The 13,545-nt window shown below is 38.5% G+C and overlaps 2 protein-coding genes across 7 annotated transcripts in view; one reads left to right on the top strand and one right to left on the bottom strand.

Annotated features, from left to right (window-relative positions):
* Positions 1 to 3: 3 nt before the first annotated feature.
* Positions 4 to 13,073, top strand: LOC134348010 (sodium/potassium-transporting ATPase subunit beta-1-like). The gene is made up of 6 exons (XM_063050751.1): positions 4 to 480; positions 1,671 to 1,799; positions 2,696 to 2,851; positions 6,751 to 6,935; positions 7,522 to 7,605; positions 11,975 to 13,073. The coding sequence occupies exons 1-6, from the start codon at positions 381 to 383 to the stop codon at positions 12,239 to 12,241; spliced, it is 921 nt and encodes a 306-aa protein (XP_062906821.1). The 5' UTR covers positions 4 to 380; the 3' UTR covers positions 12,242 to 13,073.
* nme7 (NME/NM23 family member 7) overlaps positions 12,638 to 13,545 on the bottom strand; it is a 259,259-nt gene continuing 258,351 nt past the window's right edge. For all 6 annotated transcript variants that reach the window (XM_063050744.1, XM_063050742.1, XM_063050743.1 and 3 more), the window contains one exon: positions 12,638 to 13,135. In XM_063050744.1, the coding sequence (XP_062906814.1) occupies positions 13,103 to 13,135 (33 nt within the window). In that variant the 3' untranslated portion in view covers positions 12,638 to 13,102. The remainder of the gene's footprint in view (positions 13,136 to 13,545) is intronic.

The raw sequence follows: 13,545 nt of genomic DNA, 5'->3' as shown, positions 1-13,545 counted from the left end.
CCTCGAAACTCCTCACACCTGGAGCTTCCACTCTGTCCTTCATTACGCTTCCTCAGACCTCCCCCCTCCCCCTTTCCACTCCCTCTACCTGGCTACCACCTCTCCGGATAGAGGGACGTTTGTTTTTCCAGTCCCCTCTGTAAAACAGATTAACGCTATACCTGGGCAGCAGCAGCAGCCGTGCCCGCCGGAGACGACGCCTCGAGAGAGCGCCTTCCAACCGCCGCTTTCTGCTTTTACCTCACCGACGCTGCTCGAGGTGAGGGCGAGGGCGCGGGCGCGCGCCGACCTGCACCCAGAGGGAGATTGGTTGTAAATAATCTTGCAGAAAGAAACTCGGCTTCTGATCTCTCCACGACCGCCCAGCGAACCGAGCGAAGATGGCCAGAGAAAAGTCCACGGACGACGGTGGAGGATGGAAGAAATTCCTCTGGGATTCCGAGAAGAAGCAGTTTTTGGGCAGGACCGGTGCTAGCTGGTGTAAGTAGCCGCCGGCTTGGCTCGCTTCTCTCTCTCTCTCGCCGACAATCGGTCCTGTTTTTATTCCTCGCCCCCTCCCCGTAAGAAAATGCGTATTCGGATAGTTGTTAAATGCTGCTTGTGGGTAGTCTGCGAGTGATCGGTTTTTTAAAACAAAGTCTCCATGCTGCGAGGGTGACGGGCCGATTTTAGACAAAAGCGTGGGTGTAAAATGGTGCGTATGAGCGAGAAGCGGTTAATGGCACCGGCTTCCGCCTTCCTGTAACATGCGTGACTGCCGGGCGTGTGTTTCAGAAGCAAATAGAAGTCAATGTGAAGGACATTGTGTGCAGGGGACGAGGAGCCCGGCCGCGGGCGCGTCAGGAGTACGTGGTCGCCGTTTAAATAAAAGCTGGGGGTCTGGGGCCATGGTGGTTGGCGCCGACATGTGATCGGGGGGCCGGGGGCGCTGGGAACAGAAGCCCGGTGGGGAGAGCGAGAAGTTTCAGCGCCGCCAGTTTCACAGTCCCAAGGTTATTCAAGGTGGCGGACTCGGCCGAACCCCACATGGCAGCTGCAACCCGGAATTGGTGCGAACACGCCGGGTAGCGGGGGAATTCCCATCCCCGAAAGGAGATGGGGGTGGTGGTGGGGTGGAGGAGGTAAAGGGTCGGGAGGGATTTCGTCTCTTAGCAACCAATGGTTAACTGGTGTGCTGGATCCACCCAGGGGGGAGTCGCTAACCCTCCGACACTCCCGTGGAGTCATAAATAATACAGCATGGGGTGGGGGGGGGTAAGGAAACACCATCTTAGTAGTACGGTAGTTTTAAAATCCTGTTTTCGAGCTTCCATTTTTATATACCAATGGGCATTACGCAGTCGTGCCCAAGTCCTCTCCCCCATTCTTGGAAATTTCTCTCAATTTTTGAAACGGAGTCGTTGAATCTTGATGCTCAAAAATAGGCCGCGTAAATTTTAGAGGAAGAAATCAGCATGGGCTAGTATTATCCTGTCCTCCTAATCCGTCCCACCCTTGAATAATAACTTCACATCGCATCGCGATAAGACCGTATCCACAGGAAAAGTGGAACAACCTGAGGCCGAGCTTAGTTGTCATATGGACAACGAATCGCCATTAGCCATTTGATGCCACTAACCGTTCTGCAACTATAAAGAATAATATCGTTTTCTGTATCATTCATCCTCTAGTCAAGATACTTTTATTCTACTTGATCTTTTACGGCTGCCTGGCTGGAATCTTCATCGGAACCATTCAAGTAATGCTACTTACTATCAGTGATTTCGAACCAAAATATCAGGATAGAGTTGCACCGCCAGGTATATTGATTTTGTACTTTTAAACCTGTAAAGGGGTAGAAGATGTGTTTTAAGTGTAATGGGCATTGATTATAGTGTGATTGGGATTTAATTGTGCGAATTATTTAAACGCATTCAAGCGCTTACTCGTACGTTGGAATTTTTTTTGAAAAGGTTGTGTTACAGCACCACATTATAAGAGGCAACTAGGAAGGTCACTTAACTATGCAATACAACTTTAACATCGTTCCACTCAAATCTGGCGGTATAAATTTGAGATTTTTTCCCCCACTTGTTTGAATTGTTCTATTTAACAGGATTGTATTAAAAACTAATAGCTGCTTAAAAGAACATCATATTCACTCATGATTATCTGGGCTTGTAACATGCTGCTATGCCACCATGGTTTGTACTGTACTATATTTTTATTGATATTGAAGTCCATAAAGAGGCTCTTGTGTTGCTTGCAGTCTACTTGTGTAATCTGCACCACAATGTATTTGCTTTATTGCATAAAGCACAACTTAGTTTTCAAAAATCCAGCAGTCCTGAGGTGTAATTGCCCTAGATGCTCTGCGTTGTTATGCAAACAGTGCATTATTTTGAGCCACAAAGTTATTTCTGATGTTTGCACACACAATATAATTACAGATCTTCTCTGTAAATAGTTTTTTTTATAAAACAGGAACAGGAAAACAAGATTCAGCTTTATTGTTACTAAGATTTGCACACTTTGGAATATTACAAATTCTGATAGCTCTTGTATCCAGCTGTTTTAAGTGACTTGAGTTTTGCAGTTGCAATCCCAACCAATGTTAGTAACATCTATAACCATTGCTTAACTTAATTACTTTAAAAAGTGAATGCATGGTTGATTCAGTAAATTTATTATTTTTAAATCTCATTTTCATTTTTAGGTCTATCGCATACTCCATATTCTCCAAAAACAGAAATTTCCTTTAATATTTCAAAGCCCAGCTCCTATCAAAAATATGTGATTGGTCTGAACAAGCTTTTGGAGAATTACAATGAAACAAGTCAAGGTGGCGTCAATCCTTTTGAAGACTGTGGCGGTAAGTTTAGGAGCAGTGTATGACAGCATTGAAAATAATTTGTCCTGACAATGTACAGAGAAATAATATGAACACCAAAAGCATGGTGTTCTGGATAACTAATTCAGTACTAAATTAAGTAGCCTCAAACTTGCTGGTAATAGGATTGATTATTTTAATGCCAGTTCAGTCTAAACAGCAGCTTTTTACTTAGGTGACTGTTTACCTTTATCATAGCAAATTAATTATAAATATTGTCTTTTAAAGTTTCAATTAAGTATGAATTTTATTTTGGTATTTCTGGAGCATAAGCAAGACTTTCCTGATGTTTCTTACTTATGGAGTTTTTTAATGAAAACAAAGCCTTTAGTTTATTTAACAAAATATAATTTGCCCAGTCACTTTAATGCAACTGAATATTGGTGATGGGCTGCATTTATCGTGACAACATCAGCATATAATGTCTTTAGCCCTCTCCATTTCCCTTGTAACCCCACTTCATCCACTGTGTTGTCAAAATAAATGTGTGGCAGGGGTGAAGTTTTCTCTTGTATTTCCTGTGCACAACTGCATTCCCACATGAGCTCTGAATCGTATCAATGTTTTACCTGTACACTCTAATGGCATTTGGCATTGTCTCAGAAGAAGCCTGGAGAATTGTTGAGGTTTTTTTTCTTAAGTTAGCACATTTGGTTTTGATTAACTTCGTGAATTTTAGGATTGTATAGTCACCCTAAGCTCAATGAAATTCTCATGGTGTTTAAGTCCTATCAATTTGAAACCACTTAATAGAACGACAACTTCACCAGCTAGAGTTTTAAAAGCAGGGTAATGGTGGCACTACATTCCCAGAAAAACTATTGAATTTCTATTCTACAGTAATTACATGATTAACCTTCAGTACTGAAATTAGTTATTTCAAGTGTATAATTTATTAAGCTTTCAATTATTGCTGGAGAGGTTAGGGGTGGGGATTCTTTCTCATACACGTCAATCCTTCTAACTTTGCTAATTTGGGATTTTAAAAAAAAATAACTAATTTGCACCTGTACTTTAGAATCCGTGCTTATTGGTTCCATAGGGTGTGCAGAATTGTCCTGTTACATTTTCCACAATGCCTGTAGAGGGAGATGTGCTTGCTCCAAGTGTTAAGTACAAAATCCCTAGTGTGGGAATTGTAAATGTAATAAACAACTGTTGATTGCAAAATCACAGCAATTTATGTGGCCAGTTTCATTATTATAGTTTAATTCAAATTAAAAGCTTTTTGGTTTTTAAACTGAGATCCTGTTTGATCTACTTTTGACACGATTGTCTCTTGTCAAACTAACATTTAATCCTTGTATCATAAAGGTAAAGTTTAATTTGGTGATTGCTGTTTTTGGAAGCAATAGAGCAGTTTTGGATGACATCATGAAGGCAACAGAAATCTGAATTGCTTTTAATTTTTGGAATTTGTACTTTTGTCCATTAAGTATTAATATGATCCTTTTGTATTTATTTCAGTTTTCAAATGAGTTTAATTGGTGTTTAGTGATATTTCTTTAAGATCTACCAGAAACATCTAATTACTGTCAATCAAAACAAAAATTTACCAAATGATACCCAATATCATGCAGGCCTGTGCTTTGACAATCACTTTTTTTCATATTCCGATATTCTTTGCTAGTATTCTTAAACTGTCGAGTATGCATGTATCACTTCTGACGCAAAAATAAATCCTAACAGCATGAATCTAGTGTTTCACATTTTTGGAATGGGTTTTATTGGTTTTTGTATTGCGGCTGCCTGTAGGAGATGAATCTTAAGGTTGCATATAGTATACGTACTTGGATAAAAATTTGTACTTAGAACTTTTTAATGAGCTTGCTTGCTCTTATCATCTTTACCCTGTCACTCCAACCACATCTCCCGCTAGCAAGAATCTGACAACATTCAATGGAAACAGGCATCCTTTTTGTGGGCAGAGTATTTTGGCAGGATCTGCCCACAAATCAGAATCTGGGTGAACATATATTCAGTTACACAGTTACTGGAAGTGTGCCAGCCTTCCAGTCCTGTTTATCAGAAGAATGGACTGAAAACCTGTTTGCCTTCTAGTTTTAAGTAAGGTGATCTCGTGTTAGAATTGTTCATTCCCTCTGAACAGTGTTATTATATACCACCAAGAATTAAGTGTAATTGAGAGCTTTTGAATACCGAAGAATTGTTCTGGTGGACACCTGCAGTAGTTATTTCCTTGCAGTTATCTCATGCTTTATCCTGTAGAACATATTGGAGGAAAGGGATTTTTTTGTTTAAATCTCTCTTTGGCCTGTTTTTTACTAAAGCGGGGCATATCGTATTTTGGCTTGTATATACTGAAGGACCTGGCTGGTGGCATAGTGGTATCAGTGCCGGACTTTGGTACGAAAGGTCCCGAGTTTGAATCCAGCTGGCTCCCCTGCACGCTTTCCATCCATGTTGGGTTACAAGCTGGTGATCTCTTTGGAAACTCACCTGGCAGAAGGCAATGGCAAACCACTGCTGTAACTTGCCTTGTACGCGGTTCCCCACTACGTCAGAGAGGCATGAAGAGAAATCGTCCGCTAACCGGAGACTCTCCGGATGCAGCGTACCTTTCCTATACTGAAGGAAGAGTATTAAAATCTTGCCATGGAAGAGGAAGATGTTAAAAGATGTTTAGGTGACACTTTAGGCCATCGCTTCTTAGCCAAAAGATTGAGGCAAAACTGAAATGTGGAAATAGTGTATTAATCAAATCTAACTGCAGGAAAGATTGAATGGAGTCGAGTAAAAAGTAACTTCTTAAAATTAAGAATTAAGTTTTTTGTTTGTAATTTTAAAATTGAAATTTTACAGATAACCAAGGGAAAAACTTTACATAGATGAGAAGCCTAATATGGCAAGTTTAACTGATAATTGCAACACATGGTACACAGTAACTTTAAGGAGAAATTGCTGTGCCATTTTTTCAAAAAATTAGTTACAATTGTGACTTCCATCATTAAGTTCAGACAACTTGATTCTGATACTTATTATGTTGCATTTTGTGATTTGTTTAGTTCTAGCTTCTCCAATGGTTTACTAATTAGCTGTGAAGTGTAACTAAACGTAAATGCCAGCAAATATCATGCACATTGATATTTGCTGTTCACAGGATCCAAATATTTAGTAAAGTTGTCTCTACAAGTTTTATCATCCATAACCCTCTTCCCAGTCCCTAATTTCCAAATAATGAAATGGTAATGATTTCTACTAAACGTCAGTCATCGTAATCAGCTTAATATTTTTGTTTCCTGAGCCAAAGATTTTTAACTTCATTTATAGGTTGCTTGCTGTTTTTAGGCAGCTTTAGTTTCTCAGTTTGATTTTTTTTTTCCCCCCCCTAAGGCAGAGGAATAAATTCTTTTACTACACTTAAGTACAACACAATTTTTTTTTGAATAAAATAATAAACGTCTTTTGTAATGTGAAACATGTTTGTGACACAAGTACAGTGTAAAGACACAAAGTTACTATAAATTACAAAAGCAACAGCTAAAATTTTTTTAAAAAGTGCCTGGGGACCGTTCAGAAATCTGATGGGACAGAGAAGGAAGGTGTTCCTGAATTGTAGAGTGTGGGTCTTCAGGCTCCTGTACCTTCTCCCTGATAGTAAGGAGAAGAGGGTATGTCATGGGTGGTGAAGGTCCTTATTGATGAATGGTGCCACCTTGAAGTACAGCTGCTTGAAGATGTCCTTAACGTCAATGCTTCATGATGGTTTTAAACTATTTGGGTAGGGAAAAGGGGGCATTCAAATATAGTCTGCAGTTAAGTGTTTTCTAAGTTTTGATTTTTGTTTTAATGTATTTTGGTAGTGTGACTTGTTAATGTTGTAAAGTGCATTCGTAATTGTACAATATCTGTTCCTTTAGTATTTCCTAAAGAATACAAAACCAGAGGCCAAATAGATGATTCAGAAGGGCAGAAAAGTGTTTGCAGATTTTTGCGCCAGTGGCTTAAAAATTGTTCTGGAATTGATGATCCTACTTATGGCTATGGAGAAGGAAAACCCTGCATCATTGCAAAGCTCAACAGGATTGTTGGTTTCTATCCTAAGGTACCAGTCCTTTAAATAAAAACAAAATTCATAAACTTGCTGCATGATTTGTGGGATTTTTTTTGCACTAGCATTTAGAATGGGTTTCAAATAGCACATACAATTCAACATTATATATTTTTAGTAATCCAAAATTATAATTGCAAGCTACATTACCAAAAAAAATATAATTAAGTTTCTATTGCTTTTGCTAGGGAAGTTTACTTATGATACTCCATTTTATCTCAATTTGGCAAGGTTTAAAAAAAAAATTGGTGTTCAAATTCTGATTATTCAGGATTTTTATTGCTGACATGCTAGTGCAGAGAACAGTATCAAATATATTTTAGTGGATTGAAGCTTCTATAAATTTGTATGCAAATAAAGGTTCTTAATTTCAACAAAGAATATAAAGGCACAGTGTTGTACATGCACAGTAGTGTGGATCAACCTGCATTTTCTGGTCATGTAATATTGCTGGCCTTTTCATTAACATTGCATTAAAATAAACTTTTATAATCATTATTTATACTAATGAACAATTTTAACAGTATGAAATTGTGAAATATTAAGTGGATGCAATTGGTTACTGAATTCTTTCTTTTAGCCTCCAAAAAATGACACCGATCTTCCTGGAGCACTGCAAGCAAATTATAATCCATTTGTTATTCCTATTCATTGTGCAGCAAAGGTACGTGATAATTTCGAAGCAGTTTTTCTACGGATGCTATTTAAGTATACAAATCTCTATAGTAACCACTGGCTAACAAGCATTGTTATCTTCTCAACGTGTATTTCTAGAGAGGCAACAGTGCAGTAAGCTCTTGGATAGATCAGTGTTCCTTACATCAAAATGAAAAGCACAGTAAATCTGGTTTGATTAGTTGCTATTTACATAAGTACTTTGTGGTTCTTATTGAATAATTGGATTTCAAACTGCTAGTCAGCTAATGTATCTAATAAGCATCTTACAACTAACAGACCTTGTTCTTTGTTGCTTTCGATTAGTTTCACTTAAAATTGTATTATCCTTATGAGATTTTATTGGGCAAATTGGATGCCATTATTCACAATTGTATTAGTGTGCTTTTAAAAAGTATATAATGGGCTACAAAGCAATTTGGAGTGTTCAGGGGTTTTTGAAAGGACAGGATAAATATAAATTAGCACTTTTGCCATTGACAATTTAAAATCACAAACACATGCCAATATTTGTAACTCTTGATTAGGAATTTCTGTTTTTGCCTCCTTGATTAATTCTTTTGATTTGTCCTCATCTTCCACTGTCATCCTCTGGAGGACTGAAAGAAATAGGAACAGGAGTGAGCTGTCCTTCCAATGACAGAAAATGCTGGAGAAACTCAGCAGGTCAGGCAGCATCAATGACAGGAAATGAACAGTTGATGTTTTGGTACGAGATCCTTCATCAGGATTGAAAAGCAAGGGGGTAGAAGCCAGAATAAGGTGGTGGTGGGGGAATATAAGCTGACATGAGGGAGAGAGTGGAATGAAATAGAATGATGTGAGAAACTGTAATGTGTAGGTGGAAGAGGTAAAAGGCTGAAGAACAAGAAATCTGTGATAGTAGACTGGAATAAGGAGAAGGTGGGAAACCAGAGGGAAGTGATGGACAGGTTATGGGGTCAGGAGAGTGGGAAGAGAAGGGGTGAGAGCTGCCAGTATGGGGGGTGGAAGCTGGGGTGTGGGTTTGCTGGAAGAGAAATTGAAAATATTGCCATCAGGTTTGGAGGACACCCACATGGAGTAGGTGGTACTCCCCTATCTATGTTTGTCCTCATTCTGGTGGCACTCTCACCCCCTTCCCTTACCTTCCTCGGCTATCGTGACCTGCCCATTACCCCTGTCTGGTTCCTCGCCTCCTTCCATACGCAATTGTTATCAATCAGGTTCCTTCAGCCCTTCGCCTCTTCTGCCACTTCCCACATCATTCCTTCTCAACTCCTCTGCCACCCACCCACCTACCTACCTTGTATTGAACTCACCTATTACCAGCCAGCTTGTACTCCATCTCTCCCTACTCACTACACTTTATTTTGGCTTCTGTCCCCTTCCAGTTCTGATGAAGTGTCTTGTCCTGAAATGTTAACTGTTAATTTCCCTCCATAGATGCTGTGTGAGCTGAGTTCCTGCAGCATTTTGTGTTGCTCAAGATGTCCAGCATCTGCAGCTTCTTGTGTCACTGCCCCTTTTTACCTGTACTACTGTGCATTTTCATGGCAAATCAGATTTTCTATCCAATCATTGTAACCCCTATTTTTATTTCCATTTTAAAGTTCATCTTTGTCAATATATTAATTGACTCATCATTCACATCTCTTTGGAATAAACTTAAGAGTCTTGTTCCATAAAATGAAATTCTTCCTCTATCAGATATTTCCTGGAAGGTAGACATCCAAATATTAGTAGAAAATCAGGGTGGTGATGGAAACAGCGAGGTAAGAAATTATCAGAGGAGGAAAAGTACTAGACTAGCTAATGGGACTGAGCATTAATGTTCCCTTGATTTGATAGTCTACACCTTAAAAACTGTAAAATGACATCCCTATTTCAAGAAAGGAAGAAAGACTGGGAAACTATAGGTAATTAGTACAATATCCCTGATATTAGGGAAATGCTGGAATCCATTAATGTATAAGAAAAACGTAATATATTCAGGCTTTCTGAAAAGAAATGCATGTTTGACAAATATGAAGAGATGTGGGTGGATAGATATATGTATATATTTGTATTTCAAGGACGTTTGATAAAGTGACAAGTTTTTGCACGATTTTGAGGCTTCTAGCATTGGGTCAGGGATTGTTAGTAAACTGAGAACAGTTTCCAGGTTGCAAGCTGTATCTAGTGGGGTACCACGGGGATCAGTGCTGAGCCTTTGGCCCCATGGGATCCACACAGACCATCAACCACCTATTTACATTAACACTCTCATCAGCTGCTCCCTATTCGACCACTCACCTATACACTGGGGTGATGTGCAGTAGCTAACTAACCTAACAGCCTGGAATATAGGAAACCAGATCACCTGCAGGAAACCCATGAGGTCAGAGAAGATGTATACTCTACAAAAAAGAAAACTGGTATTAAAATTGAACCCAGATCACTGGTATGAGGCAGCAGCTCTGCAAGCTCTACCCTGCGACCTCTGTTTTCAATTTTATGATGAAGGTACAAAGTTGGTAGGAAGTCTGTATTGTGTAAGCTTTTAATTAATAATTAAGTAAATGAAAAAATAGAAGTGTGAAGTTAGGAATTATCTGGTTATTTACTTCAGTATAACTGGAAAGCAGAACATTGTTAAAAAGATGACAAAATGGCATTTTGTATTCAAAAGAAAACAGCTAGATGCAGTTAAAGCTGTAATTATAAAGGTGCAGGGACTGTTGCTCCTTTGTAAAACAAAGAGTACAAATAGGTTATGCTGCAACTTTACAGAGCTTTAAAGGCACGCCTTAAGTATTATTTGCTCTTTTTTGAGGATGAATAACATGGAGGAGAATCACTGGATTGTTACTGAGGAAATGTGTTTTCTGAGGAATGTAGTGCAGATCAGTTCGATAAGATTGAGAGGTGACCCTGTTAACCTCTTTATTGAATAATGCACTCTCCATACCTTGGAAGTTCATGCTACTTTTCTGCCACATATTATCACTCTTTTTTCCATTGCCTCCCCAGCATCAGAATGTTGATGTTTTTTTTTAGTAAGCCAGATAGACTGTTGCTATTCTGTCCTTTGAAAAACAATTGATGCCGGTTTGTCTACTTCTCAGCCGGCCACAAGTGCAGTAATGCTTCCAGATTTCATTGAGCTGAAGGACAAGATGTCAAACTATCAAAGACATTCAGGGTTATACTGAGGGATGTAATCTCGTCTTCTGCTGATTTGCCCCAACATGTAGACTAAACCACATGACTAAGACAAGTCAAACAATGTTCTTATACTGGGAATGGAAACTTTGGATTTTTACAGGCATTTCCTTTAATGAGAATGAACATTGTTTTTTCAAAATTCATCAGTTCATGCTCTGTTGCTGTTTCTGTAATTACTATTGTACAAATCCAGGCACAAACATGCTTCAGAACATAATTAATCATTTCAATGAGTCTGCTAGTATTGAAATATCTAGTCTCTCGGGCAAAGATTCTTTGGGTTGTGGATGATGCTGAAGACTAAAGGTCATTGTAAAGTTTTTTTTTGACTTTGTAGACTGAAATTATGATGCCACTTTTATCTGATGCAGCACCCTTAAATCCATTTGACTATTGAACTTGCTGCCTTTGAAGATTCCTGCTGCACTGAAATTGATAATGTAGTTGTGAATGGTTAACATGTCCTTCACTTTCTGGTTGCAATATTTGATAATTTCACATTTGCTTACAAAGAAATCCTTAGAGGAATTTGCTCAAAATGCTGGCATGATGATGAAAATTTTCTGTTCTGATGTGTGCATATCTGTTGCGAGTGACTGCTGATATACCCAGTGATAGAAATGATGAAGGCAGTCTTTCATTAACCTGTGGTGAACTGAGTGGAAGGAACCTCCCTTCCACAGTTCAGCAGTTGGCTTGCTGAAAGTATACAGTTGTACTAACCAGATTTCAATTATTTTTGAGAGCCATTGAGTTCACCATCTCTGGGCTGATAAAAGTAGTTGCCAGGTCTGTGGAAAGTTTGAATGGCTATGATATTCATAGGTATGCCTACAGCCATAACGTGCAACTAACAATTATGAGTGTACTCTTGTGGAATATTAGATTGTATCTTTTAATGTAAAAACTTGGCTGAATATAGTACTTGTCTGTATAGCAGGCAGTGCTTTGTTGAGCTAACAAATCGATGTTCATGGTGTCTTATCTGATTTTCTATAGATATCAGAGGGAAGAGCATTATTTGTCAAAGAAAAACTCATCCATGCATTTTGTTTCCATCTTATTTCAGTGCTCTGTCTTCCCTAACTTTAAGTTTAGAATAATTAATTTTGACTACCTGTATGCTAATTTACCCAAGAGGAAGTACTGAATTTTTTTCTTTCTTTCTTTAGAAAGACGAAGACAAAAACAGAATTGGAAATGTGGAATATTCAGGCCTTGGAGGAATTGGTGGCTTTCCTTTACAATACTATCCATACTATGGCAAGCATCTGCAGAAATATTACCTTCAGCCCTTGGTTGGTATTCAGTTTACCAACCTCACATACAATATGCCATTGCGCATTGAGTGTAAAGTGTTTGGGGAGAACATCGGTTATAGTGAAAAAGATCGCTCCCTGGGGCGCTTTGAAGTAAAAATTGAGGTTATTAAAAGCTGATAACTGTAATTGAATTTGCCCCTTATTACAAATTAGTCTTGAACAAACTGTCATACATATGGGACCGACACTTAATCTGTATGCTTTACACTAGCTTTCTGCATCTAGGTATGTAAAATAAAAGCAATAGTAGTACATATTTATTCTACTGTAAATGATACTACTTGAGCCATGGGTTTGCCCATTACTGTAAATTATAATTCCACTAATGTTGTAGCAGTGTTTGTCCTTTGGGTATTGCTGCCTTGTGCCTCGTGTGGGTTTGAGTGTACAGTACTGTAGTGCATTCACTGGTCTTTCAAGCTATGTTGCAGTTTTTTAAGCAAACCGCTTTCCAAGTTGTAAATACTCTGAAAATTGCAATGGTACTTCATTTCTGTTATACCCATGTGTATGAACATACTGCACTCTTTTTTTTGTCAGGAGGGTGGGTGGTTAGGAGAACATGCTTTTTTTTTTCTTTTGGCAACATTAGTGCAGGGTGGGTTTTATTACACTTAGATCGGAAGCTGAAACAGAATTATGTTGAGATCTTGGTCTGGTTGTCAAGCTACTTTCTGGAGCCATCACGTCATTGTCTTTGAATGCTTTAACCAGTTATGGTGAAAGATTTTATATTTATGCAGTTGTACAATTTTTCTGCAAAGTGTAATGTATAAAAGATACCAAAGTCACTGGTAAAATCACCTTTATTTGAAGTAAACCAATGCAGTAGGACGTTCATGTTAAAATGCAAGTGCAATGTAACATCTGTAAACTTGTTTGGAGAATAGTGCTCCACACCTGATTTAAAGCATCAGAAAAATAAAATTTAAGAACCCATTGTTGTGAACTTTTCTGGATGTTAATACTTAAGACTTGTCATTTGTCCAAAATCTTGAAAAAATACTGGACCTGTAAAGGACAAAGGTTTAACTAAGTACATGACAGTATACTGTACTTATTCCTCAATTGCACTAATAAAGCCAAACAAATATCAAACAGTTCTTTACTGCAGATGAAATACTTTGGCATTAACTTTGACATTTATGCAGTTAAATCTAGCCATTACAAAATAACAGCAAATGCATTAGTCTGGCAATTGGTGCAGGGTGGAAGGCTGAGTCTGTCCTATTTAACATTTAGTCAAACTCCAGTAGACCCCATTCAAAAGGACAGGTGATGTCAGGTCCTGGATAAAAAGCTAAGTAATTTGATTTCCTATTTTAAATTGGTTTTAGTGTATAATTTAAACTTGGGCTAAACATACCCTGTCTCACCCTGTCTCACTGACAGCTACGATCCTATGCAGAATTGACTGGGTT

This window comes from Mobula hypostoma, chromosome 6, assembly GCF_963921235.1.
Source record: "Mobula hypostoma chromosome 6, sMobHyp1.1, whole genome shotgun sequence".
Taxonomy (NCBI): domain Eukaryota; kingdom Metazoa; phylum Chordata; class Chondrichthyes; order Myliobatiformes; family Myliobatidae; genus Mobula; species Mobula hypostoma.
This window is presented reverse-complemented; position numbering and strand designations above follow the sequence as displayed.

Coding starts and splice junctions, on each gene's coding strand:
- LOC134348010 (XM_063050751.1), top strand. CDS start 381: ATGGCCAGAGAAAAGTCCACGGACGACGGTGGAGGATGGAAGAAATTC. Junction 6,936..7,521: donor TTGTTGGTTTCTATCCTAAG/GTACCAGTCCTT, acceptor TCTTTCTTTTAG/CCTCCAAAAAATGACACCGA. Junction 7,606..11,974: donor CTATTCATTGTGCAGCAAAG/GTACGTGATAAT, acceptor TTCTTTCTTTAG/AAAGACGAAGACAAAAACAG.